This window comes from Nothobranchius furzeri, chromosome 14, assembly GCF_043380555.1.
Source record: "Nothobranchius furzeri strain GRZ-AD chromosome 14, NfurGRZ-RIMD1, whole genome shotgun sequence".
Classification (NCBI taxonomy): domain Eukaryota; kingdom Metazoa; phylum Chordata; class Actinopteri; order Cyprinodontiformes; family Nothobranchiidae; genus Nothobranchius; species Nothobranchius furzeri.
Window position 1 is genome coordinate 16962601 of NC_091754.1, and position 27579 is coordinate 16990179.

At 46.1% G+C, this 27579-nt stretch overlaps 1 protein-coding gene across 1 annotated transcript; it reads right to left on the reverse strand.

The window, feature by feature from the left end:
* asmt (acetylserotonin O-methyltransferase) lies at positions 1 to 27292 on the reverse strand. Its single transcript, XM_015966702.3, has 8 exons — positions 27081 to 27292; positions 25396 to 25570; positions 25039 to 25168; positions 22527 to 22595; positions 17584 to 17702; positions 7377 to 7517; positions 746 to 868; positions 1 to 297 (listed from the first exon to the last, which is right to left on the reverse strand). The coding sequence occupies exons 1-8, from the start codon at positions 27180 to 27182 to the stop codon at positions 74 to 76; spliced, it is 1083 nt and encodes a 360-aa protein (XP_015822188.1). The 5' UTR covers positions 27183 to 27292; the 3' UTR covers positions 1 to 73.
* Positions 27293 to 27579: the final 287 nt, after the last annotated feature.

Consider the following 27579-nt stretch of genomic DNA (forward strand, 5'->3'; position numbering starts at 1 on the left):
TAAGAACAGATCCCACACACATTATGTACATATGGTATTTTATTATGATATCCAAAACAATAGAATGCATCGTCTATTTTGCTTCGTCTTTGTGACCCAGAACAACATCATAGAGCCTTCCAGTGAGGCGGTGCTGGATGTTGGTGAAACCAGCACCAGCCAGCAGAGTGGTGTACTGAGCGGCTGTCCTCTCTCTGCCCTCCGCCTGCACCAGCATGTTGAGGGAGTAGAGCTGAACCGTCAGAGGGCCAGAACCATCCTCATTAAGCAGCGCCTCCACCAGCAGCACACTGCCTCCTTCAGAAGGAACAACAAAAACACTTTTTTTCAATTTTATTTTTTCAAACATAGCTCAGCTTGCTACCTCACTCAGTCAGTTTGATTCCAATGAAAAATTCTTATGTGAATGTTTAATCTAATCTGTAATAACTGTTTTTGATTATGCAGCACAATGAGTTTGGGATCATTTAAATGTTAGTTGCTGCTTAGTATAAATGGGCATCTCTGCATTCTGCATCAGTTTGTTTCATCTTCTCTCCTCCATTGATGTTATCTGTTGGTTTTGTGTCTGTCGGTCTGACTTTGATCAAAGCCAGAAAGACAAACTCACTGGGATCAGCTGCATTGTGGGATACAATCTGCCAGCTGATTTTAGCAGAAGGAAGGAAAAACCTCAAACATACACACACACAGACAAACACACACACACACACACACACACACACACACACACACACACACACACCTGGTTTGCAGGCTTTATAGATTCTAGAGAGCAGCTCTATGCAGCGTTCATCTGTCCAGTCATGGAGGATCCTTGCAAGCATATAGAGGTCAGCCGCTGGGAGAGGGTCTTTGAAGAAGTCCCCTGAAGTAAACACAAACAAAAGTGCAAAATGTCTTAGAAATTGCATGAATACCATGAAAAAAATTCCAGTAGAATAAATTTCTGTATATTTTTTTTAATTCTCCTTCAGGCAGATCCTAAAAAGGAATGTGATGTTCAGTAGAAACAACTGACCCGTTATTTAAAAGGGTGTGTTGTTGTGAGTGTAACCTGATGTTTCTCTGCCTTAACATGGTTCGCAGCCTTAACTTTATCAGATTTAACTATTTCATGTAATTATTACTTCTGTTGACAAGCCTTCAACTAATGACACGTCTCGATTAATGGTTTTACACGCTAAAACGTAATTACCACAAATGGATGCTGTGTGTTGCAATCAAATTACTCTAAACGCACCACGTGACCCACATTGATTACAGCGAATTTCCAGCCTCTGTCAAACATTCAGTGCTGATCTAGTTTATTGGAATAAATGCATTCAGTAGCCGGTCTTTCGCTAAACCCCCAAATTTAAATTTGAGCGTATTTTTTTGTTTCTGTTTTTTTTATGTTCAGAAGTATAAACTAGAAAAACACACAGACGCTTTAAAACGGCCACGTTGCAGCACCCGTTGCATGTGAACAGCAGGAGAGGCAGGAATTGACGTTCACTGCAGGTTTTTGAGATTACCTGCTGCTGGGAGCCTTTTTCTCACATCAGCTGCTGCAGAGGCAGCACGGCAAAGGAAGTGTTGAGTACAAATGGACAGTTTTGTACTCAACGATCTCGGTCCAGCAGAATTCACTCAGTGGAAAAATTTAATTAAGTGCTGATTTTATCAAACACGTGTTTTTGTGCTCAAGATTATGGATACATTGCTTTATTTAGAACATGCAAACAGACGTGATGCAAATGAAAATGTAAAAGTGATTGAATCCCTTTACAAGATTAATTATAGAGAGCATCTGGAGCCCAATATTTATGTTTTATCCAAATTTTGCTGTTTGATCAAACTCTTAAAGGGGAGATATTTAGCAAAACTAATATTTTGTATCATTTTCTGCAACTTTGTGGGTCTCTACTGCCTCTATAAACACTCCAAACATGAAAAAAAACCATCCGCCTGTTCTCTGTCAATTGTTGGTTTTAGGAATTATGTGCTTAAAACAAGTTGTTTCAAAAAGTCCCTGTTTTTGATGTCACAATTGGGGAAAGTAGCATAGAACTACCTCTCTCGTGCAAGAGAGAATGGCTGCTGGAGGAGCAGAGGCTCTCCTCCAAACCGCTCCTGCATATCAGAGCTTCTCAGCTTATAGCAGCTTGAGCGAGGGATGGGTGGGTGTGGCCAGCTCCAGCATGTTTTCTTAAAGTAACAGAGCCCTGACACTAATCATTGTGGAAGGTGCTGAAACCGTCAAAAATAAAACGGCTGAAATTGTTTCATGTGAGATGGGTTTGGTGCAAAGAACTTCATGAACATGTTTTGTATCGACCATAAGAATATAATAACTAAAAAAGTCTTAATATGTCCCCTTTAAAGGACAACGCTTAAGACAATTAAAAACTTCATAATTAATAAATCTTACGAAAACATCTACACAGCATGACATCTACCAGCATAATGTGTTTTTGATGGAAATGCCAGTTGGATTTGTCCAAAGGACATAAAATCCTTCAAGCTTTCAAACCGAATCCATGTTTTTACCTTCTCTGTAAGACAGCTGGAAATAAATAGAAAGTGATAGGGAATTTATCAAAATCCAATAAGTCTAAATAAACTACATAGTATTTGTTTTGCAAATTCCTTCTGCAATTAGTTAAATAGTTAATTTATTCCTGCAATCCCTATTTCTTAAGCTAATATGTAGTTGTTTATTTTAGCTGTAATTAAAAATGAGAATGTCTAATAATGCAATCAGGGCTGTGAATGAGCTGTTTCTCCCCTCCCTGAAAACAATCATCAGGTGATCTAGGTGGGCTGTCCTCTCACCTGAAGCAAAGCTTAAAAAGCAACTGCAAGCACTTTCAAACAGACTTGAATCTGCACCGAAGGGCCTTGAGTGTCTGTTAGTGCTTGTTTTTGTCTTCTTAAACTTTTGCTTTGCACTACCTTCCATTGGGAAAGAGAAGGAAGCTCATCTGTGGGTAATCCTGTTGTCCAGTAGCACAGCATAAGTTTGGTGGCATAACTGAAGCATCAGCGGAAGCGTGAGCCCTTGTGTTTCAGCCCCTCCAGTGTGAAGACACTCTGGGGTGAAGACATACGTGTCTACCTGCGCGTGTCCACAGAGCAAACAAACTCGACCCAGATGCTGCTCCATCGACACCTTGCAAAATGTGCCATTATCCTATACCTGTGATCACTGGCTTCAGAGGAAGGTCACACACAGCAAACCGCTTTCGCAACCTTCATAACCTCTGCTCGCTAAAACCAACTCCCTCCGAAGACACGCACCTGTCTATGGGACTGTGGAACTGCCAATCAGCTGTAAACAAAAACCAGACTTCATTACCGCAAACCACCTGTCACTCGATGCACTGGCTCTCACTGAGACCTGGATCAAACCATGTGACAATGCTACCCCATCTGCTCTCTCAGTTAACCACACTTTCTCCCACACTTCACGTGCATTTGGCCGACGTGGTGGAACGGGCATGTTAATTTCCAACAAATGGATATACAGTCAGTTGCTACCCATCACTAAAAACAACTCCTTTGAATACCATACCATCCAGGTAACTGTAGCAAAGAAATTCTTTTTGGTTGTCATATATCGCCAACCGGGTCACCTCAGAGACTTTCTTGATGAACTCGACACCCTGCTCTCTTCCATTCCTGAGCACAACTGTCCCACAATGGTCCTTGGAGACATGAATATTCACCTGGACAATCCCAGCTCATCAGGCTTCCTGTCACTAATGTCATCATTCGATCTAAACTAGTACAAAGTCCTCCAACTCACAAAGCTGGAAAAGCACTTGACCTCATTTTCACCAGACACTGTGCCATGGACACAATCTCTGTCACACCGCTGCATCTTTCCGATCATTACTTCATCCATTTCAGCATGACTCTACAAGGGAGGTCCACTGCTTCCTCCCCAATGGTCTCAGTCCGCCGCAACCTCAGTAATCTGGCACCCAACCACTTCTCCTCTTGTTGCCTCCACTCTTCCATCTCCCAGCACATTCTCTGCTTATGAAGTGAATGAAGCCACTGAGTCACTCTGCTCCACACTCTGCTCTTGTCTTAACAACTTGTGCCCTTTAGACACTAGACCTGCTAGATCCTCTCAGTCGCACCCTTGGCTAAATGATACCCTCTGGTCTCTACGCGCCAATCTTAGAGCTGCGGAACGGAAATGGCGCAAAACAAAAGATCCTGGTGATCAACTGAAATTTCATGAATTACTGTCCTCATTCTCTGCCAGCATCACTGATGCAAAGAAAGCTTTCTACACTGACAAAATTCTCAGCTCTACTGACTCTCAGAAACTATTTTCAACATTCAAAACTCTGCTCAACCCTCCGTCTCCACCTCCTACCAACAATCTATCAGCTGACAACTTTGCCTATTTCTTCACTGACAAAGTGGCAGCTATAAGCAAACAGTTTACTCAACTGGCCACTCTCGAACATTTGCTACCACAAACTCCTTCTAGCCCAACTATCTCAAGCCCTACTGCTTCATTTTCCTCTTTTTCCCCTCTCACTGAGAACTGTGTGTTCAAGCTTTTCATGTGCAGCCACCCTACTACATGCCCACTCGACCCCATTCCGACTAAGCTGCTCCAAGCTATTGCTCCTACAGTAGCCACAGCAGTCACACATGTGATCAACGCTTCACTGACATCCGGTACATTTCCCACCTCTCTCAAGCATGCTCAGGTTAAACCGCTGCTAAAAAAAACCCCATCTCTTCCTCCAAATCATGTGGAGAACTACCGACCTATCTCTCTCCGCCCTTTTCTGTCCAAAATCATTGAAAGGGTGGCTTTCAAGCAGATTACAGAATACCTCTCACAAAACTGTCTGCTTTACCCTTACCCATCTGGGTTCAAAAAGGGCCACTCCACTGAAACTGCTCTGTTAGCAGTGACGGAATCCTTAAAAGAAGCTACAACGACTGCCAAACCCTCAGAGCTTATCCTGCTCGACTTATCGGCTGCATTTGACACTGTCAACCATGGCTTCCTTTTGTCCACACTCTCTAGCACGGGCATCACAGAGAAAGCACACGCCTGGTTTGAATCGTACCTCACAGGATGATCATTCAGTGTATCTTGGCTTGGACAATCCTCCACCGTGCACCAACTTGACACAGGAGTCCCCCAGGGCTCTGTACTAGGACCTCTTCTCTTTGCCATACACGCCACCTCACTGGGTGAGATCATTCGATCACATGGCTTCTCCTACCACTGCTATGCAGACGACACCCAGCTCTATCTTAGAGCCCTGCACGGGCGTAAAATCTGAGCCCGTGTCTGGCCCGGCCCGAGGGGGTGGAGCCCCAGCCCGACCCGGTCCGAAAAGGTTTTCAGGATTCTCTGGCCCGACCCGAGCCCGACTTTTTTTTTTAAACTTTCATAATGTTTTAGCGTGATACAATGCTCAGCATTCTAATTATCTGTGAGAAGCGTTCAGCATAAAATAAATAGAAAAGAAAGAAAAACAGCATTCAACAGCTTTTTTTCTAACAGCTTTTTTTCTAACAGAGCGTATTTTTTGAGTGGCAGATGTAATTTACGGACACTATATTAATTGGATGCGTTTGTAAGTTTAATCTGCTCTGAAAATGCGCCCTTGTGCAATTAGGAAAAAAAAGCAGCATTCTAATTTTCTAATTGCAGAGCACATTTTCAGAGCGGCAGATTAAATGAACGCCCCCAATTATTATAGTGTTTGTAAATTTCTTCTGCCGCTCAGAAAATGCGCTCTCCAGTTAGAAAAAAACCCAGCAATGAATGCTGCATTTTTTTAACTGTAGAGCGAATTTATTCACAGATTAATAGAATGCTGCCATTTTCATGAGAATAAATGAATGGTTTCTGACATATCAAAGTGGACATAAAATGGCATATTAGAATAGGGGCACATGTTTCAATCAGCAGTTTGAGAATTCATTTATATGGGCGCATTTATAAACCATACTGAGCTAACTGGTGCCGGTGTGTGAGAAGCAGGCAGGTGCTGCTGCATTTGTGTTTCAGTTTTTTTTAATGAATTCGATTAAAAATAAAGGCGCCCGGCCCGTGTCCGAGGTAATTACACAGTCGTTGGCCCGAGGGCCGGGCCAACCCAAGGGCCTAGGGCTTCACTGCAGGGCTCTACTCTATCTGTCATTTCCACCAGACGACCACACTCTCTCTGCACGAATATCAAACTGTCTCTCTGACATATCAAAATGGATGAAATCCCACCATCTCCAACTCAACCTCTCTAAAACTGAACTACTCGTCATCCCAGCAAAACCATCCAAACAGCGCAATATCTCATTCCAAAATGACTTCCTATCTCTGGCTCCTTCAAAGGCAGTTCGAAATCTGTGTGTTGTGATTGATGAACACCTGACCTTTAAAGATCATGTTGCCTCTGTTGCTCGTTCATGCCGCTTTACGCTGTATAACATACGAAAGATCAGACCATACCTAACACAACATGCCACCCAGCTACTGGTGCAATCTACGGTCATCTCCCTCCTCGATTACTGCAATGCCCTTCTAACTGGTCTTCCAGGTTGTACTGTGAGACCTCTTCAAATGGTCCAGAACGCAGCGGTGCGTCTGGTCTTCAATCAGCCAAAAAGAGCACACGTCACCCCTCTGTTCATTGAGCTCCACTAGCTACCGCTAGCAGAACACATCAAATTCAAATTGCTAACACTAGCATACAGTCCGAGATGGTACGGCTCCCATCTACCTGAATCCTCTTGCAAAGGCTTACGTCTCGGCCCGGCCGCTCCGGTCATCACAGGATCGTCGGCTAGCAGTGCCTACACCACGCTCAGGACAATCCAGACTCTTCTCATGCATCGTTCCACAAATGTGGAATGACCTACCAAGCACTACAAGAACAGGGGCTTCCTTTTCGACTTTTACGAAACTCCTGAAGACCCTGCTCTTCAGAGAGCATCTTCTAAACTAGCACCCTCCCTGCACCCGTGCCCCCTCTACTGTCCTCTCCTTGTTCCCTCCTCTCCATGATTCATCATGCTGCCTCACTGCCACCTATGACTGACTGGAAATTGTTTGTTGTTGTTGTTGTTAGCCTCAAGGGCAACATGCAGATTATAACTTGTAAGTCGCTTTGGACAAAAGCGTCTGCTAAATACATAAACATAATGCCATGCTAAAACACGATTTGTGTTGTGATCAGCAATGAACAAAACTTCTACTAAAAATACAATCATTTATTCCAACAAAATCCATTGGCGCACTTAATTAATCACCTTTTTTACTGATGTGTTCTCGTGTTTTGGAACTACTTCCTTCAAACAGGTTTAAATGACTACAAGTGTCAAGCGATCAAACACCGTTGTAGTGATCTTACCCTCGTGGAAACGTATCCTCTGGTCAGCCTCGTTAACAAAGTGTTGGCGCGCCGTACACGCCACCTTAGGGAGGTCAAAGATTGTCACATTGCACTCTGGGTAGGCTGACGTGAAGTGCTTGGCTAATGCACCAGTACAGCCTGGACAGACAGAGATAATTACTTTTAGTTATGCAGCATACCCTTCAGTGACAAGGTAATGAGTCTTTTACATACAGCACACAACATAGAGGCGAACAGGTGCGTTCAAGCAGAAACCTCTTGTTTAATGACATGATTTATATTCACTTGAATTTTGTCACTTTGGGGTTTCAGTTCAGCCAACATTAATATTAGTAAAGCAGAGATAATTGAAGATAAGGAAAAGACACGTGAAATGAAAACATGATTTAACCCTCAACAATAGAACACAAAACCATGTGATCCATTTGAAAGTCTTCTTTCTTGCGGCGTTGTAATGTTTTAGAACAAAAGTGGAAACATGAAAAATTATATTGAAATATTTTACAGTTAATTTTTTTGCACTTTTTTGTTACTGAAAAACTCAGCTGCACAAATTTGAACAAATTAACCCAAAAAAATCCTTAATAAAAAATAGCTAAATTTTTAACTGACTAATTTCTTCTTTCCCTTCTTTATTTTCTTTTTGTAATATTTTAAATAAATTAAATCAGTTTAATTTATAAGACAGCTTTTGAAAATGCCGCAATCTCCAGTCTGACCACTAGATGGCACTTATGCTTACACTTTGCACCTTTAAGACTACATCCTGTGAATGTTGTCGTCTTCCTCCACTTATCCAGGTCCGGGTTGTGGGGGCAGCATCCCAACTATGGAGCTCCAGACCGTCCTCTCCCCAGCCACCTCAACCAGCTCCTCCGGCAGGACCCCAAGGCGTTCCCGGACCAGATTGGAGATGTAACCTCTCCAACGTGTCCTGGGTCGACCCGGGGGCCTCCTGCCAGCAGGACATGCCCGAAACACCTCCCCGGGGAGGCGTCCAGGAGGCATCCTGACCAGATGCCCAAACCACCTCAACTGGCTCCTTTCGATCCGGAGGAGCAGCGGTTCTACTCCGAGTCCCTCCCGAATGTCCGAGCTCCTCACCCTATCTCTAAGGCTGGGCCCGGCCACCCTACGGAGGAAACTCATTTCGGCCGCTTGTATACGCGATCTCGTTCTTTCTGTCATTACCCAAAGCTCATGACCATAGGTGAGGATTGGGACGTAGATCGACCGGTAAATCGAGAGCCTGGCTTTCTGGCTCAGCTCCCTCTTCACCACGACAGATCGGCTCAGCGTCCGCATCACTGCAGACGCCGAACCAATCTGCCTGTCGATCTCACGATCCCTCCTACCCTCACTCGTGAACAAGACCCCAAGATACTTAAACTCCTCTACTTGAGGTAGGACCTCTCCCCCGACCCGGAGTTGGCAAGCCACCCTTTTCCGGTCGAGAACCATGGTCTCAGATTTGGAGGTGCTGATCCTCATCCCAGCCGCTTCACACTCGGCCGCGAACCTACCCAGCAAGAGCTGAAGGTCAGAGCTGGATGAAGCTAGGAGGACCACATCATCTGCAAAAAGCAGAGACAAGATTCTCCTGCCACCAAACTCGACACACTCCACAACACGGCTGCGCCTAGAAACTCTGTCCATAAAGGTAATGAACAGAACCGGTGACAAAGGGCAGCCCTGGCGGAGTCCAACCCTCACCGGGAACAGGTCCGACTTACTACCGGCTATGCGGACCAAACTCACGCTCCTCTGGTAAAGGGACTGAATGGCCCTTAACAGAAAGCCACCCACCCTATACTCCTGGAGCGTCCCCCACAGGGTGCCCCTGGGGACACGGTCATAAGCCTTCTCCAAATCCACAAAACACATGTGGATTGGTTGGGCAAACTCCCATGCCCCCTCCATCACCCTTGCAAGGGTATAGAGCTGGTCCACAGTTCCACGGCCAGGACGAAAACCACATTGCTCCTCCTCAATCTGAGATTCAACTATCGATCGGACCCTCCTCTCCAGTACCTTGGAGTAGACCTTTCCAGGGAGGCTGAGGAGTGTGATCCCCCTATAACTGGAACACACCCTCAGGTCACCCTTCTTAAAGATGGGGACCACCACTCCGGTCTGCCACTCCACAGGAACTGCACCCGATGACCACGCAATGTTGCAGAGACGTGTCAACCATGACAGCCCTACAACATCCATAGCCTTGAGATACCCAGGATGAACCCCATCCGCCCCCGGGGCTCCACCGCTGTGTAGTTGTTTGACTACCTCAGCAACTTCTGCCCCCGAGATTGGACAGTCCATCCCCAGGTCTCCCGGCTCTGGTTCCTCCTCGGAATGCGCGTAGGTGGGATTGAGGAGCTCCTCAAAGTATTCCTTCCACCATCACACTATAGCCCCAGTTGACGTCAGCAGCCCCCCATCCCCACTGTAAACAGTGTGAGTGAGTTGCTGCCTTCCTCTCCTGAGGCGCCGGACAGTTTGCCAGAACTTCTTTGGCGCCGATCGATAGTCTTTCTCCATGGCCTCACCAAACTCCTCCCACGCCTGAGATTTTGCCTCAGCAACTGCCACTGCTGCACCCCGCTTGGATATCCAGTACCTGTCTGCTGCCTCCGGAGACCCACAGACCAGCCACGCCCTGTTGTCATGGTCTGCGTCTGTCTTCCCCATGTGTCTCCTGGTGTCCTCCATCCCTCTCTAGATTCCCTCTTGTGTCTCTTTGTTCCCCAGCTCCTCTTGTGCTCCACTCCATGTTCTCCCCTTGTGTTGTAGCCCTTTAGCGCCCTCATGTGTCCTTGTCTGTATCCCTGTTGTGTGTCTTATGCTGTAGCTCTTTGGCGCCCTCATGTGTCCTTTTTCTGCGTGTCAGTTTAGTGTCTTATGTTTATAGTCCTTTAAGTCTAGTCCTCCCAGGTTTTGTGTCATCTCATTCTTCCCCAGGTCCTCCAGGTCTCGTTTACATTCTGTGTCCTTGTAGTCCCCAGCTTCCTTGTCCCCAGCTCAACGTGTGTGTGTGAGATCCAGTCTCCTGCTCAGTTTGTGTGTTTGTGTGTGTGTGTGTGTGTTGTTCTGTGTGTGTGTGTGCTTGTCCATTCCCCTTTCCCGTTTATATATTAGTGCCTTGGTGTGTGTGTATTAGTCCTTCCCGCAGCCTTTAGATTTAGTTTTGGTGTCTTAGAGTTTCTTAGGTTTATTTGGCCCTCCTCTGTTTCTGTTTGCCCATTTTGATTATTAGGTTCACCTGTCTTCCCTCCAGCTCTCACTTCACACACCTGCTCCCATTTTCCCTAATCACTTCTCCCAGCGTATTTAAGCCCTGTCTGTCTCTGTGTTCTTGTCGGTCCATTGAATGTTTGTTATTCTGTCAGTCTCGTCTCGTTTGGATTACCAGTGTTCTTTGCCCCTTGGACTTTCTAGAGTTTTTGATCTCCAGAGCTTATCTGGAATTTTGGACTTCTGGCTCGCTGCCTGGATTTACTTTTGTTCCGCCTTCAAAATAAAGAATTTTACTTTTTCATCATCTCTGCCTCGTGTCATCCTGGGTAACTGCATATTTGGGTCCTAACATCCTCAGAACGTGACAGAATGGACCGACCAGAACAGGACCCAGCAGGAACTCCAGGTACACAGGAGATGTTCTATTATGACGGTGATCCAGACCTTTGTATGGGTTTCATTCGGGACTGTGCCCGTTGTTTGGACTTGGAATCTTCAGAGTTCAACAAGGTGTCGTATATGGTGCTCTGGTTGAGGGGTAAAGCCATGCGGTGGGTTGCTGACCGGTTCGACATAGAGGATCTTAAGGCTGTGTCTTTTTGGGACTTTGCTGCATTGCTCCTCCGCACTTTTGGCCGAGATCCTCCTCCACCAGTCGCTGATGCCACCTCAGCATCTCAGATGGGTCACACCGCCACACCCTCACCAGGTCCTGACAGGGCCACCACTTCCTCTCCGATGTGTCACACCGCCACACCCTCACCTGATCCGGACTGCATCAACTCCCCATCTCAGACCATCAGAACCGGATTCATTTCAATCTCTCCTATGCATGTTGATGCCACCTCAGTTTCTCAGATGGAGTACACCACCACACCCTCACCAGGTTCTGACAGCGCCACCACTTCATCTCCGGTGGGCTGTATCACTTCCTCCGCACCTGTTGAAGTCACCCCCGCACCTCCTAGGAGTCGTGCTCATCGTAGACGACAACGCCATCACCAGCACTCTACTGAGGCCAGAGTGGAGCCGCCTATCTCAGAGGCCCCTACTCGGAGACCTGCGTCTGAGTCACACCTCACCTCAGCGGTGGTCCAAGGGAACGCATCGCACCTCGCCTCAGCGGTGGTCCAAGGGGACGCATCGCACCTCGCCTCAGCGGTGGTCCAAGGGGACGCATCGCACCTCGCCTCAGCGGTGGTCCAAGGGGACGCATCGCACCTCGCCTCAGCGGTGGTCCAAGGGGACGCATCGCACCTCGCCTCAGCGGTGGTCCAGGTGGACGCATCGCACCTCGCCTCAGCGGTGGTCCAGGTGGACGCATCGCACCTCGCCTCAGCGGTGGTCCAGGTGGACGCATCGCACCTCGCCTCAGCGGTGGTCCAGGTGGACGCATCGCACCTCGCCTCAGCGGTGGTCCAGGTGGACGCATCGCACCTCGCCTCAGCGGTGGTCCAGAAGCGGACGCCACCCGGCTCGAGCCCCGAAGCAGACGTACCTGGCTCGAGCCCCGAAGCAGACGTACCTGGCTCGAGCCCCGAAGCAGACGTACCCGGCTCGAGCCCCGAAGCAGACGTACCCGGCTCGAGCCCCGAAGCAGACGTACCCGGCTCGAGCCCCGAAGCAGACGTACCCGGCTCGAGCCCCGAAGCAGACGTACCCGGCTCGAGCCCCGAAGCAGACGTACCCGGCTCGAGCCCCGAAGCAGACGTACCCGGCTCGAGCCCCGAAGCAGACGTACCCGGCTCGAGCCCCGAAGCAGACGTACCCGGCTCGAGCCCCGAAGCAGACGTACCCGGCTCGAGCCCCGAAGCAGACGTACCCGGCTCGAGCCCCGAAGCAGACGTACCCGGCTCGAGCCCCGAAGCAGACGTACCCGGCTCGAGCCCCGAAGCAGACGCTCCCACGTCCCCGGGCCCCGAAGCAGACGCTCCCACGTCCCCGGGCCCCGAAGCAGACGCTCCCACGTCCCCGGGCCCCGAAGCAGACGCTCCCACGTCCCCGGGCCCCGAAGCAGACGCTCCCACGTCCCCGGGCCCCGAAGCAGACGGTGCTCCCACGTCCCCGGGCCCCGAAGCAGACGGTGCTCCCACGTCCCCGGGCCCCAAAGCAGACGGCGCCCCCTCCGGCTCTGAAGCAGACGGCGCCCCCTCCGGCTCTGAAGCAGACGGCGCCCCCTCCGGCTCTGAAGCAGACGCGCCCGGCTCTGAAGCCGACGTCGCCCCCTCTGGCTCTGAAGCAGACGCGCCCGGCTCTGAAGCCGACGTCGCCCCCTCCGGCTCTGAAGCAGACTCGCCCGGCTCTGTAGCCGACGTCGCCCCCTCCTGCTCTGAAGCGGACATCTCTGTCTCAAGTCTCCCCACACGTGTTCCAGTTCCCCAAGCCTCAAGTGTTCCCATCTCGAGTGTTCAAGTCTCCCAGCCTCCCGAGTCACAAGCCTCCCAGTCTCTAGCCTTCCAGTCACCTCAAGCCTCCCAGTCTCTAGCCTCCCAGTCTCTAGCCTCCCAGTCTCTAGCCTCCCAGTCTCTAGCCTCCCAGTCTCTAGCCTCCCAGTCTCTAGCCTCCCAGTCTCTAGCCTCCCAGTCTCTAGCCTCCCAGTCTCTAGCCTCCCAGTCTCTAGCCTCCCAGTCTCTAGCCTCCCAGTCTCTAGCCTCCCAGTCTCTAGCCTCCCAGTCTCTAGCCTCCCAGTCTCTAGCCTCCCAGTCTCTAGCCTCCCAGTCTCTAGCCTCCCAGTCTCTAGCCTCCCAGTCACCTCAAGCCTTCCAGTCACCTCAAGCCTCCCAGTCTCTAGCCTTCCAGTCACCTCAAGCCTCCCAGTCTCTAGCCTTCCAGTCACCTCAAGCCTCCCAGTCTCTAGCCTTCCAGTCACCTCAAGCCTCCCAGTCTCTAGCCTTCCAGTCACCTCAAGCCTTCCAGTCACTTCAAGCCTCCCAGTTTGACGTTCCCCAGTCTATGTCCCCTCAAGTTCCCCAGTCTGAAGTTCCCCAGTCTACGTCCCCTCAAGTTCCCCAGGCTGACGTTCCCCAGTCTACGTCCCCTCAAGTTCCCCAGGCTGACGTTCCCCAGTCTACGTCCCCTCAAGTTCCCCAGGCTGACGTTCCCCAGTCTACATCCCCTCAAGTTCCCCAGTCTGACGTTCCCCAGTCTACGCCCCCTCAAGTTCCCCAGTCTGAAGTTCCCCAGTCTGTGTCCCCTCAAGTTCCCCAGTCTGAAGTTCCCCAGTCTGTGTCCCCTCGTAGTCGTGGTCTTTGTCCAGAGTCCCCTGTTAGTAGTGGTCCTGTGTCCCCTCTTAGTCATGGTCTTTGTCCAGTGTCCCCTGTCGGTGGTGATCCTGTGTCCCCTCTTAGTCTTGGTCTTGATCCTGTGTCCCCTCTTAGTCTTAGTCTTGATCCTGTGTCCCCTCTTAGTCTTAGTCTTGATCCTGTGTCCCCTCTTAGTTTTAGTCTTGGTCCTGTGTCCCCTCTCAGTCTTAGTCTTGGTCCAGTTTTCCCTCTCAGTCTTAGTCTTGGTCCAGTTTCCCCTATCACCACACTCCTACAGTCCAGGCTCCTGGTTCCCCGTCGCCGGCCCCCCAGGCTGACACAGTCCAGGCTCCTGGTTCCCCGTCGCCGGCCCCCCAGACTCCTACAGTCCAGGCTCCTGGTTCCCCGTCGCCGGCCCCCCAGACTCCTACAGTCCCAGCTCCTGGTTCCCCGTCGCCGGCCCCCCAGACTCTTCTGTTCCCTCCTCGCCCGCCCCTTTTTGGGTTGTGTTTTGTTTGCTCCCTCCTCTCCCTCCCTCTGGTTGTTTCGTGTCTGGTTTTGGTCTTGTCTTTTGCTTGTGGTGTTTGTCTGTCTTATGGTCGTCTGGTATCCGCCCTTAGAGGGGGGGGTACTGTCATGGTCTGCGTCTGTCTTCCCCATGTGTCTCCTGGTGTCCTCCATCCCTCTCTAGATTCCCTCTTGTGTCTCTTTGTTCCCCAGCTCCTCTTGTGCTCCACTCCATGTTCTCCCCTTGTGTTGTAGCCCTTTAGCGCCCTCATGTGTCCTTGTCTGTATCCCTGTTGTGTGTCTTATGCTGTAGCTCTTTGGCGCCCTCATGTGTCCTTTTTCTGCGTGTCAGTTTAGTGTCTTATGTTTATAGTCCTTTAAGTCTAGTCCTCCCAGGTTTTGTGTCATCTCATTCTTCCCCAGGTCCTCCAGGTCTCGTTTACATTCTGTGTCCTTGTAGTCCCCAGCTTCCTTGTCCCCAGCTCAACGTGTGTGTGTGAGATCCAGTCTCCTGCTCAGTTTGTGTGTTTGTGTGTGTGTGTGTGTGTTGTTCTGTGTGTGTGTGTGCTTGTCCATTCCCCTTTCCCGTTTATATATTAGTGCCTTGGTGTGTGTGTATTAGTCCTTCCCGCAGCCTTTAGATTTAGTTTTGGTGTCTTAGAGTTTCTTAGGTTTATTTGGCCCTCCTCTGTTTCTGTTTGCCCATTTTGATTATTAGGTTCACCTGTCTTCCCTCCAGCTCTCACTTCACACACCTGCTCCCATTTTCCCTAATCACTTCTCCCAGCGTATTTAAGCCCTGTCTGTCTCTGTGTTCTTGTCGGTCCATTGAATGTTTGTTATTCTGTCAGTCTCGTCTCGTTTGGATTACCAGTGTTCTTTGCCCCTTGGACTTTCTAGAGTTTTTGATCTCCAGAGCTTATCTGGAATTTTGGACTTCTGGCTCGCTGCCTGGATTTACTTTTGTTCCGCCTTCAAAATAAAGAATTTTACTTTTTCATCATCTCTGCCTCGTGTCATCCTGGGTAACTGCATATTTGGGTCCTAACATCCTCAGAACGTGACACCTGTAGGCCTCCTTCTTCAGCCTGACGTCTTCCCGAACCTCTGGTGTCCACCAGCGGGTACGGGGGTTGCCACCACGACTGGCACCGGCCACCTTGTGACCACAGCTCGCAACAGCCGCCTCAACAATCGCAGAGTGGAACAAGGCCCACTCGGAGTCAATGTCCCCCAGTGAATGTAAAAATAAAATACTTCTTTGGATTTTGACATCAAACACATTTTTGGAGTTTTGGTAAACAGTTGAAAAACAGACAGTTTAAACAAACACAGAACATGCGTGATTTGCATTTTTTCTCATTTCTAGGAGTAATATATTTTTCAAATTCCTCAAAAAATGGATAAGAAAACAAAACAGTCCAATAAATTCTGCAGCTTTGTGGTTTGACACCCTTTAATCTAGTATCAAGGTAAGCTACTTGTTCTACAGCAGAACCCTTCAGTACTACATGAGTCAGTCTTCACCCTCCTGCAGCATTAACAAGCTGTGCTGCCCCTCACTCTGTCACCAGATTCAAGACACTAACACCTGCATACTAATTACATATGTGCAGTCATTTCCTTTGCTTATTTTTCTTCTTCGGTATTCTAAACGTTTACTTCCTGCCCAACCTACATCTAACCTGTGAGTCAGAACCTGGTCAGGGCCTTAGACTGTGACTGTGGACATCTTGTACTTTCTAGGTGCTTTAGTTGGATGTGATAAGGCATTCAAATATTAAATTTAATAGCAAAAAATGAATGCATGAAGAAATCTGAATCTTGGTGCATCAACATTATTATCATTTTCATGGATGAAAGAGAAAGTGGCAGCTAGTTACTGAATGAAAAGTGGATTGAAGGAAAGACAGAGCTGGCGTGTTGCAGTGAGGCAGGAAGGAGCATCAAAGGATCTCACTGACAAACCTATACAACCAGTCAGCTGGGCCAGTGAGCGTGTGTGTGTGTGTGTGTGTGTGTGTGTGTGTGTGTGTGTGTGTGTGTGTGTGTGTGTGTGTGTGTGTGTGTGTGTGTGTGTGTGTGTGTGTGTGTTCTTTTCTCCTACTTCACCTGCTCCGTGTGTCTGCATTGTTACAAAACTCTCGCTCTGTCACTCACACACACACACACACACACACACACGCACACACACACACACACACACACACACACACACACACACACACACACACACACACACACACACACATCAACGCTTTCACATCAAACAGCGGTCAGCAGAAAAAAAATCAAAAGAGCAACAAGTAGCAAAAGCAAACATACAACAAATAATTCAAAACTCAAAGCTAACATGGCCGCCTTGAACAATGATCTTCTGAAGAGAGGTTTGATTTTTTTCACCTCCATTTTTTTTCCTATTTGTGTCTTTCTGCACTTAAACAAGCAATCATTTTATTGAAATCCAGAATACATTTATCCACTATTAACGTTGTTATGGGGAAAATTTGCAGCCAATCAGATTCTTACTTCCTTTTTTGGCTGCTGCAACTGTTCTTCTGCAGCAGTCACAATCTTTTGACATAAAATGCTGCAGAAAGACGCCAAATTAAAGCCCAAAAGGCATGGGGCGTGATGCAAAAAATATGTATTTCAGCTCTTGACACTATCAATTTGGACGTACCTGCTCTATCAATCTGCTGGTGGGCGAATAAAAACAGTTAAAGATCAGCAGAAGGCAGGTTGATGAAATCACTCATTCAAATACAACATCAACGCTGTCAGATGTTAACCAGACCAAGTGACAAACACTGTGGCATAGCCTAATAGTGACTCCTAACATCGTTGCAGCAAAGTCCTGATCCGTTTGTTTTTGGAGTCTGACCGACAGAGAGAGACAGTGTGAGCAGCAGGTGGACAGACAACAGCGGCTGTGTGAGACATGGTTTATGTGGGACACTGCAGTCGTGTCCTTCAGGCCCCTGAATGCTTTTTGCTCACACTTTTTGGGCATTGATGTTCATGCATAAGCATGACCAGACAAACCCACACTGAGACAGTCACAGAGGAGCAGGGAAAGACACAAATGGACACAGATGGCTTTGTTTTCGGTGGCTCCACAGCTCCCCTGTGTGGTCAGCTTGAGAGCACACACACACACACACACACACACACACACACACACGGTTCACATGGGAACAGTTTGACACTGAAGTACTTACCTCCAAGGTCACAAATGTCCTTGAAAGGTGAAAGATCAAAGGCCGTGACCACGGCTTTGCCACAGATGTTCCAGATGTAGTTCATCATCTGCATAAATCTCACCATTTCCTCATCAGAACTACAAACACAATCACACAGAGACAAAAATATATTCTGCTATCTTTGTTCCCGGTTATGCCCCAGCACAAGACTCGTTATCATTCCCTGTAATGTGTTACCTAGGGGGTGATGAAAACACACACCCTTCACATAGAAAATCCCAACAGCGCCATGGCACGTGTGTGTGTGTGTGTGTGTGTGTGTGTGTGTGTGTGTGTGTGTGTGTGTGTGTGTGTGTGTGTGTGTGTGTGTGTGTGTGTGTGTGTGTGTGTGTGTGTGTGTGTGTGTGTGTGTGTGTGTGTGTGCGTTGTGTTTGACAGACAGGGTGTGACAGAACAGAAGAGCCTGTGGTGAGCGCTGCTGCTCTGAGGAATCTCCACCTTATCAAGCAGAACCACAATGAGGGCAACGCACACACACACACACACACACACACACACACACACACACACACACACACACACACACACACACACACACACAGTTTTTAACTTCACTTTAGCTAAACGCCCAGTCACGATACTGAAACTAACTTCATAAATTTTAAAGTGCCTTATTGTTTGCTTCAGACCCTGATTGTACTGGATGTGAAAAGATAAAATGACTGAGTCCAAACAGAGGATTGTCAGCTTAAATCTGAATGCTTTTGGAGTACAAGACACCAGAAAAACCCTCAAACCAGCTTATTTAGCTGTTTTCTTTTCATTTTTATTCTAAAAGTGCATTTAATACTACACTATAGTTGAACCTGAATTGGTGCTACAGTAAGGGACGAGCATTTGTTCATCAATTTTATGTAAAAGCACAACAAATATATTCATTACTGTATCATTTCACATCATTAGAACTACCGCTTTGACTCATCAAGGCATATCAACACGAGATCCCTTAGGCAGGCAAAGACGGCAATTGCCCAAGGCACTCAGGCCAAAAGGGGGCCCCAAAGGGCCAAAAAAACTTCAATCCTAATCCTATCCAGATTTATTTATATAGCACATTTAACAACAGCATGACAGCTGGCCAAAGGGCTTGACATACAATAAAAGGAAACAAGATAAAATTGTCGAATCCAGAGGTAGAAAAAGAACTTAGTAAATATGCGGTAATGGCTAAAAACTTTAGTAAAATCAACTAGGGATGTAACGATAGCACTTTTTCCCAAACCGAGACAATACTTGGATCTGAGTACTCGCTGATACCAATTACCGATGCCGATACTTCTACCACACAAAAAAATGCAATGAATTGGAATACAAGTTTTATTTTCTTCTCTGCTTTCAACAGGAAAAGACTGTGAGGTAAATGAAAAATAAAATATGTTAATAGAATGTGTTAGAAAACTAAAATATTTGGTGAACAGAAATGACAAGTTACAGAGAAGCCACTTTCAGGCAACTGTGTTGGTATCGGTTCCTGGTATCGGTTAACTTGGTGCATCCCTAAAATCAACACCAAAAAGTGCTAAAAACAACATAAAAATATTTTTAAAAAAATGTTTTATTTAAAAGAGAACAAAGTATGAAATGATAAAGACTCATAAAAAAATCACACCAGCTAGGCCTGTCCATAGGCTCAAGAACCAAAAGCGATGTTGAGTTTTGAGGCCAGATTTAAACAAATCGATAAATGTAGCCGAACAAACCCAGAGTAGCAGGCTAATCCAAAGCTTCGGAGCCGCGTGAACAAATGTACGTTCACCACGAGTCTTGTACCGCATCTTTGGAAATCTGACCCGCCAAAGTAGTGAGACAAACCTGTCATTTGACAGCACCGCTGGCTATCTCACGTTCTGCGCCGGGCAACAACACCGTTCCCTTGGGGTGCCTTGCAGTACCACTGAATTTACAATAGAATAAAATAGAAGAGACTTTATTGATCCCACAGGGAAATTCACTTGCTACGGCACAAGCACGTAGAAAAAAGGAAGATGAAAAATTATAACAAGATTACAGGTGAACACACAAAAGCAATGGGACTTTAAATTTTATGGACCTTTCTCAGTGGTCTAGTGGTAGAGTGTCCGCCCTGAGACTGGGAGATCAGGGGTTCGATTCCTGGTCGGGTCATGCCAAAGACTTTGAAAAAATGGGACCCAATGCCTCCCTGCTTGACACTCAGCATTAAGGTTGGATTGGGGGGTTAAACCACCAAATAGTTCCCGAGTGCGGCTGTGTCTGCAGCTCACCGCTCCTCCAGGGGATGGGTCAAATACGGAGAACAAATTTCGCACACACACCTGTGTGTGTGACAACTAATGGGACTTTAAGCAGTAAGCTATTATTGTACCCTTCATCTACTAAAAACAACAGATAAAGTCGTTATGCTGATCTTGGCCCTCTTTCTCCCTACTCAAAACCAGTTGTTACCAGTTTGGGAGTGAAAATTGATGCTGGACTTACATTTGAGGCTAACATCAACTCAGTGATCCAGTCCAGTTTCTATCACCTGAGACGCCTTGCAAATATCAAGCCTATGCTGTCGAGAGCCCACCTAGAGCGGGTACTGCATGCATTTGTTAGTTCTAGGCTTGATTACTGCAACTCTCTATATGCAGGGTTGTGTCAGTCATCACTGCGTCGCCTACAGGTTGTGCAGAACAGCGCAGCCAGGTTCCTGACTGGGACCAGGAAACGGGACCACATCAGTCCGGTTCTGGCCTCCCTGTACTGGCTTCCTGTTTGCTATCGTGCACAATTCAAAATCCTCGTCTTTGTTTATCATTTCTTCCAGGGAGGTGCTCCCCCCTATCTGGCCACACTCCTGAACAGACATTCCCCATCACGCGCTCTGCGCTCCTCTGACCAAGGCCTGCTAGCTGTCCCTCGGTCTAGGTGTCGTACACGTGGGGACCGGGCTTTCTCAGTCCTAGCACCGTCACTCTGGAACCAGTTGCCAGCCTCAGTTAGGCTGTCCCCATCTCTGCCAGCCTTTAAGAGTCGCCTAAAAACACACCTCCTCCGCTTGGCGTTTCCTGAATATGTTTGATTCGACCCTCTTTTACGTTGAATTTCTTTCACAGTTTTCACTGGTTCACTCTATCTCTTGTTTTACCCATCTGTCCTGTACTAGAATGTTTCACCTTTTTCTGTATTTAGTAATTTAATTTGCTTTTATTTTTGAATTGCTTTTATTTTTGATTTATTCAATATATTTGTACTTCTACTGTACCATGTTCAGCGCCTTGGGCTTCCTGACAGGGCTGCGGAAGGCGCTTTATAAATAAAGCTTTGATTGATTGATTGATTGATTGATTGATTGATTGATTGATTGATAAAAGGGAAAGTTGTGTTTCCAGAACTAAACTACATTTCACAGCAGCCGTGGATAAAATAGAAATCCTAATATGTTGAAATACAAAATAAACTCTGAATATTATTCGTTTTACGCTCTTTTATTATTGAAGTTGAGACATCCTTCAATTGACGACTTTAGTAATTAAACTTTTAATTGTTTGTCTGTTAAAAATACAACCTACTCTGGCTGCTTCCTGTCTCAGGATATGAGACAACAGACTGACTGGATTCGCACACCCTTCCTGAACATGTCTGATCTCATAGAATACTATAAAAGTGGCCAGAAACTTTGATTTTAAGAGAAGTGTGTAATGTGCAAAAAATAAATGACAGCAAAAGCTTATGAGCTTTTTCGTTTTAATCAAACACCCACCAAATCTAGAAAAACCAACATCCATCCATCCATCCATCCATTGTCTGGACCCGCTTTGTCCACCTAGGGTAGCGGGGGGGCCGGTGCCTATCTCCAGCAGTCAATGGGCAATCAGGTGGGGTACACCCTGGACAGAGAGCCAGTCCATCGAAGGGCAAGAAAAACCAACAAAATTCCAAAATTCTATTTATTCTATGATTTTTCTTTCCATCTCTTTTCTGCTGTCCCAAGTTTAATAACTGAAGCTGCAAAAGAGACCTGGCTGTGAATAATTCAGGTGCAAGTGCATGAGCGGTTAAATGGTGACGGGTGAGCAGGAGCCGGAGTCATCCGGCTGACTTTGGATCACCCCGCTCCTGCTGCAGAGCTCCACGAATGCAGCCGATGACTTCACTGCTTGTTTTTCCTCGCTAATTCATCCATGGGACTCGCAGAGGAAATCACCAGGGAGCAACAACTGCTTCTCCGTGTTAACTCAGCTGTGCACAGGTGGAGAAACTCTTCTTGGATGGTGTTTTCATTTTAATGCAACGCCGCAATGCAAATTGATGCATTTGCAGTGCAGTTTGTTCACTTATTCTCATTTTGCATGCATATTTCATACCACTTTCTATAAAGAATGTTACAGGATTAAAATGAAATAATGTAATCAAAAACTTAGAGAACAGAGGATAAAATGGTAATTCTGTACTCCTATGCTACTATTTCTGTCCGATTTCCCTCCATATTCCATATTTTTGCTACTTTAGATGGAAGTTTATGTCCTTTGGGTTTGTTTTAAAGCCTTCAGGCAGGCAGATCAAAGTCTTTTAGCAAACAAATTGTGATTTTGTGTGTGCATTTGTGTGTAACGACCCCTAAAAACTGCTGATCAGCAGATCGGTGAAGCGTTAAAACTGAGGGCACTGGATGATATGAACACACCAGACCTTTAGGATAATGGCAGACATACTTGTTTCCTTCCCTTTCTGCCAAGAGCTTCCTCACATCCCTACTCCAGCTGCTTCTCTTATTCCCGCTGTCTCCATCTCACAGTTACTGCCTTCTAATGAATCCAACAAGCCTCTTTTTTAGGAGGGAAGAGGGGAAACGTGACAGACAGGCTCACGCGGGGAGACAGGGATGGAATATAAATGTGTTCCACGTGTTTGTGTCGGGAAGTCTTGCAGCTTCTCACCTGTAGATAGCTTGAAACAGGTCTTTTGAGCTGACTCCAAACGCCTTTTCATACTGATTCCTTCCTTCTCTGAGAAGAAAACAAAACGACAAAGCGTTTGAATCCATAACCGAAAGGAATAAACAAAAATAAAACTATCTGTTTCACTTTTTTGATTTTATTTCTTTTTTTGGTTTTTAAACAGAAATCAAGGGCTGAAGTCTGCTTTTATTGAGTTGCATTTGTTTTACAGCTCGTCACTGCCCACTAGTGGTTGACTCCTCGCTATTCATGGGCAAGATTTCTCAACTCTGTATCACTGCAGCCCTGCAAAAGGGGAGCAAAGACACTTTATGTTTCATGAAAACAATATGCAATGCAATAAATGTCAATTGTTTTATGCAGTTTTTTTATTAGGAAAATACTGCAATTAACTTTTGTTTTAATTTTACACTAAAGAGCAACATTTGTGTGTTCAAGCGTAGATTTAACTGTCACTCAGACATCACTCCAGCTATGTGGGATTAGTAGTACCTCACAAACATGAAAACACATATTGTTTGTGAATCCTTTGTGGTAAAAAGTAAATATCACAATAACTGTTTTGAATTACAAATTAAAAGCACATGTCTCAGGTAAACAAGATAACATATTGGTGCATTAGCTTAGATAACACATTTTTCCTTTAAAGATTAAGTTCACTGGTTTAATAAATCAATTTGCTGTGTGGAAAAAAAGCTCTGGTGCTCCTGTTTCAGGAAGTAGAAGTGAGCCAGAGCAACCCTAACCAGTACTCCCACTGCGCCAAATGCCCTTCTGTGAAGTGCACTTGGAGAAAGTGTGCAGTAAGGCTTCAAGCGCGTACACAAATGTGCCAAATTGAAAAAGGGATCATTCTGTCATCGAACACGATGCATGCTAGGATGCCGGTCGCTGTTTGTGATACTTTTAAAAAAAAAGTTTGTTTATTAACAACTTTCAATTATTTGACTAAATTTTAATTAATTGTTGTCAAAATTAAATCTTAGTCTGAAACATTCAGAGCATGATTAAATATAATTAATCATCTTAAATTAACTTCTTTCATGTGAAAATACATATTTTCACAAAAGGAACTTGAGCCATTGCTCAACCTTTTCCTCAAACTTCCCACCCGGCCATGGATTGTGGGTAATACCCTTGCCCAAAGTCCGCATCGATGTGGACTTGGGCGAAGTGCGGATCAAGGGTGCAACAGGGTCATAGTCTCTTTTGCACTTGAGAATCGGGATACCCTACGCACTCACACCTATGGGCAGGAATGCACATTTGAAGGGTGGAAGTGCGAGTATTGGGACTGGGTTTGGAGTATTGTTTCCTGATATTCGGACATCTCGCCTCTGATTGGCTAACAGCAGCGCAACTACTTGCAACATAGACGTTTTACCTCCACAAATAACAAGCCTTAACCCTTTAGGACCTAGGCCTTTTTTCTTTGGGCCCTGGCGCCTCCCAACTGGGGACCTTTGGAGTTTCATGTCCCAAGTGTCAGTGATTGTTTGCATTCCCCGAGCACAGCTACAGCTACAATCAAAACAGTTTAGATTGTAAACAAAGAAAACTTTGGTTTTTGATACATTAAGATAAAATAATACTTGAACTTTATTTTAGAAGAGCTGCCCTGTGTGAAAGTGCAGACAGGATGGAGGTTGTGAGTTCAAATTCCATTTAGGAAATTTAGCCAATTGTTTTATTTATTCCAGGGGTCCTCAACTACATTTGTTCAATGGTTTTTTCCCCCAGCAGACACCAGAGAAGGTCAGATGCTCTTATAAAATAAAGTTCAAATATCATTGCATCTTAATTCATTACAGTTTAAAATGGCCTTGTTTCACATCTGGGCTGTTTGTGGTTTCAGTTGTGTTTGGAGAATGTGGACAGTTGTAGATGTTTGGGACCTGAAACTGTAGAGGTCCCCAACTGGGGGGTGTTAGGGTTAAACAGGAGTTCTGCTGTGTTGTAGAGTTGCTAATGCTAACAGTTAGCTTCAACTGGCCGAGACGTTCTCTGATGTTTCCTGGACGCTAAACCAACAACAGTCTTCCCCGTCGTGAGTCAAGATGGGTGACGCAAATATGTGTGGCTTTTTCTGATCTGAGCGTTTCCTCGTCTACTTTTATGGATGAGGATTAGAGCCACTGAAAAATTAAAAGGGAAAGAAATAGAATCCTTTTGCAGAATTCTGACATTTTTTCTCAGGATTACTAAAGTTAGAATTCTGAGAATAAAGTTTTTTTAATTATTTTTTTTTCAGTCGCCCTAATCATCTTCCGTATTATTTCTATCAGAAGCTAATGCAGGAATTCGGGGTAGAAGGCTATTTTCACATTTAGCCTGCATGTTAAACTCAGAGTGACAAATCGTACTTAAAAAAGAACAAGTAAAAAAAAGTTTCTCAGTGAACTTGGTCTTTAAAAAAAAGTCAGGAAAACAAACTGAACTGCCAGATAAGTTAAACTGACTAAAATGTAGTTTTAGGGCTTAGAGCTCTAACCTGACAGCGTCAGTGAGATAGTTCCAGCAGCGGTAGATGGTCTTGGAGCTGTACTGGGTGCAGTGGTAGAGGGAGCGAGGACTGGAGCTGGTGAGGTAGACACGAGCCTGATTCGTGTTGCTGTAAAACACTGAGACAGTGGGAGGAAGATGGACACATTTAGTGTGATTTAATTGGTGCAGAGTGATGTTGACCTTTTATTTTTGTCATAAACGAGCAGATAAAACTTCCATTCGAATGTTAGTGTACATGACATGGCAATAAAATAAAGATACAAAGATTTTCTTCGAGTGACGAAAGTTAATTTGATGTCATGATCTTTTTAGTTGTAAATTGTAAAGTCTTCTGTGTTCTGACCTTGTTCTCCATCTTGGTGCACGTTGAGCAGCTGCAGGCCGCCGCAGGCAGCCAGCAGCCGCTGCGTGCCGTCCAGACTGGCGCCCACTGCCTGACTGATCTCCTCCGCTGACATGGGACGCTCTGCGGCCAGTAACACGTCAAACACGCCCAGTTCACAGGCAGTGAACACTGTCTGGGTCACAGGGAGACAAAATAATTGATGTGGGGAAGAATTACGTCACAGTTACAGAACAATGTTGCAGACAAAAAGTAAATCCAATGAAAGCTGAAATGATCAAATAACTCTGAAATGACTGATGGATACTTGAGCACAGGTTCAGGTTCAGCTCTCATAAAGGTCGAGAGGTCCAGCAGGAATCATGGAGAACTTCGTTTTGTGAGGAAGATGCTAAGAATGATGAATATCAGCTTTTTCACTGAAATATTGATCTAACTTTTAAATTTGCATACCAACTTCAACTGATCCCAATTTATGCACACACACACGAAAAAAAAACCATCACATAGCTCATAACCTTAAACATTATCTGTGCAGAATTTGGCTGGTTGTCCAAAACCAGAGGCGGAGCTAGCCTAAATGGCACCCTGTGCGAGAACCCTCTGTGCCCCCCCCCCCCCCCCCCCCCCCCGTGCACAAGAACAAAAATTACACCTACAACTTTGTTGTTTATTATCATCACTCATCACCATTATTATTATGAAGAACATGCTATTTCTATGTTTTGTTCATGTATTGGTTGATGCTAAAAAAATGAAAGGAAATTAAATGCCGACTGCCACCCTGTTTGGCCGCACATGTTGCACATATCAAGGTCCGCCCCTGTCCAAAACAAAAATGTCTCAAAAGCTAAACTAAAAACTAAACCTCGGATCTGTCATGTTTTGATGTATCTGAAGAGTTTGATGCATCATTTGTATGTGTGTAAAATTTGTGTCATTAAACGAGTAAAAGCCGATACCGATCATCTATGATAATACAGTTTAATCCCAGCATCAGCCGACAATATCAAGCAACCCTAGAAAATTCTACACAAAATGTTAAAAGGAGCTTCAAAAGTTAGATAAAAGGTTTCAGAAACTCATTTTAGGTCGGCTTGAGCAAAAGCTAATGAATTTAAGCCACTGAACGTAAATGTTAAGTAAAAATTGATATTATTATTGAATTGATATTAACGTCTTGACTGCTAAAACATCTGGTGCTTCATTAAGAATGATTAAACGCAGGTTCATCCTGTTGCTAGTCTCCATCAGTCTCCACAGGGAGGACTTGACCTCGCCTCAGACCAGGTTGGTCTGATTTATCAGTAACTCTCCCATGGGAGACTCTCTGTTGAATGAAGGCACCTGGGTTGGTATGAAGGAAATGCGACCTTCTTTTCACTCCCTATGTTAAACAGCTTTCCACCTGACGGAGTAGGTTTGAAATGTGATGTGTGTGTGCGTTGTGACTGTAACTCTAACTCGAGAAGGCCCTGCCTTCTTCGTCCTGTCTTTTCAATAAATCATGCTGTGGGACACGGAGGAGCGGAGAAGGATGGCGGAGACCCGGAGGGGTTTTTGCCATGTCTCCCCTCCGCTGCTCTGGCCATACAGCGTAAAATGCATTCCCCTGTGTGTTTATTTCAGGTTTACAGGTTAAGGTATATAAAAATAACCTAACATTTAAAGTATGAATATTTTACCTTGGAGATGTAGAAGCCATGCAAGTATTCCAGTATTTTTGTAGGGAACTCGTCTGCAGGTGGGTCCCCTTCAGTGGGGCTCAGATCTTGGCGAGCAGCCATAGTCAGATCCGGAGATCCTTCAGGAGGACTAAAGAGCTCACCCTAGTGAGGAGCACTTTCCTCTGAGTGGCTCTCCAGAAAGAAGCAGACTGAACCCAAAGCCGATGCCCACCCAGCTCAGCAGCCGTGGGCTAAGCGGATTAGATCCAGATAACCCAGATTAGCACGAGGGCTCAGGGCGACGGACAAAGGAATAACTCTGTGGAAACAATGCTGCCTTGTTCATCACCACTGACCCACTTGATTCCCATACCTGGCCTGCTTTTAAAAGTTCATGTGATCAGCACTGAAGACCGGTCCTTCAGATTTTCACCCCTTTAGAATCACGTTCCTTAAGATCAGAGTTCACACTCCTAAAGGCATCGCTCGTGGATCAAGCGTGTGATTACGGATCAAT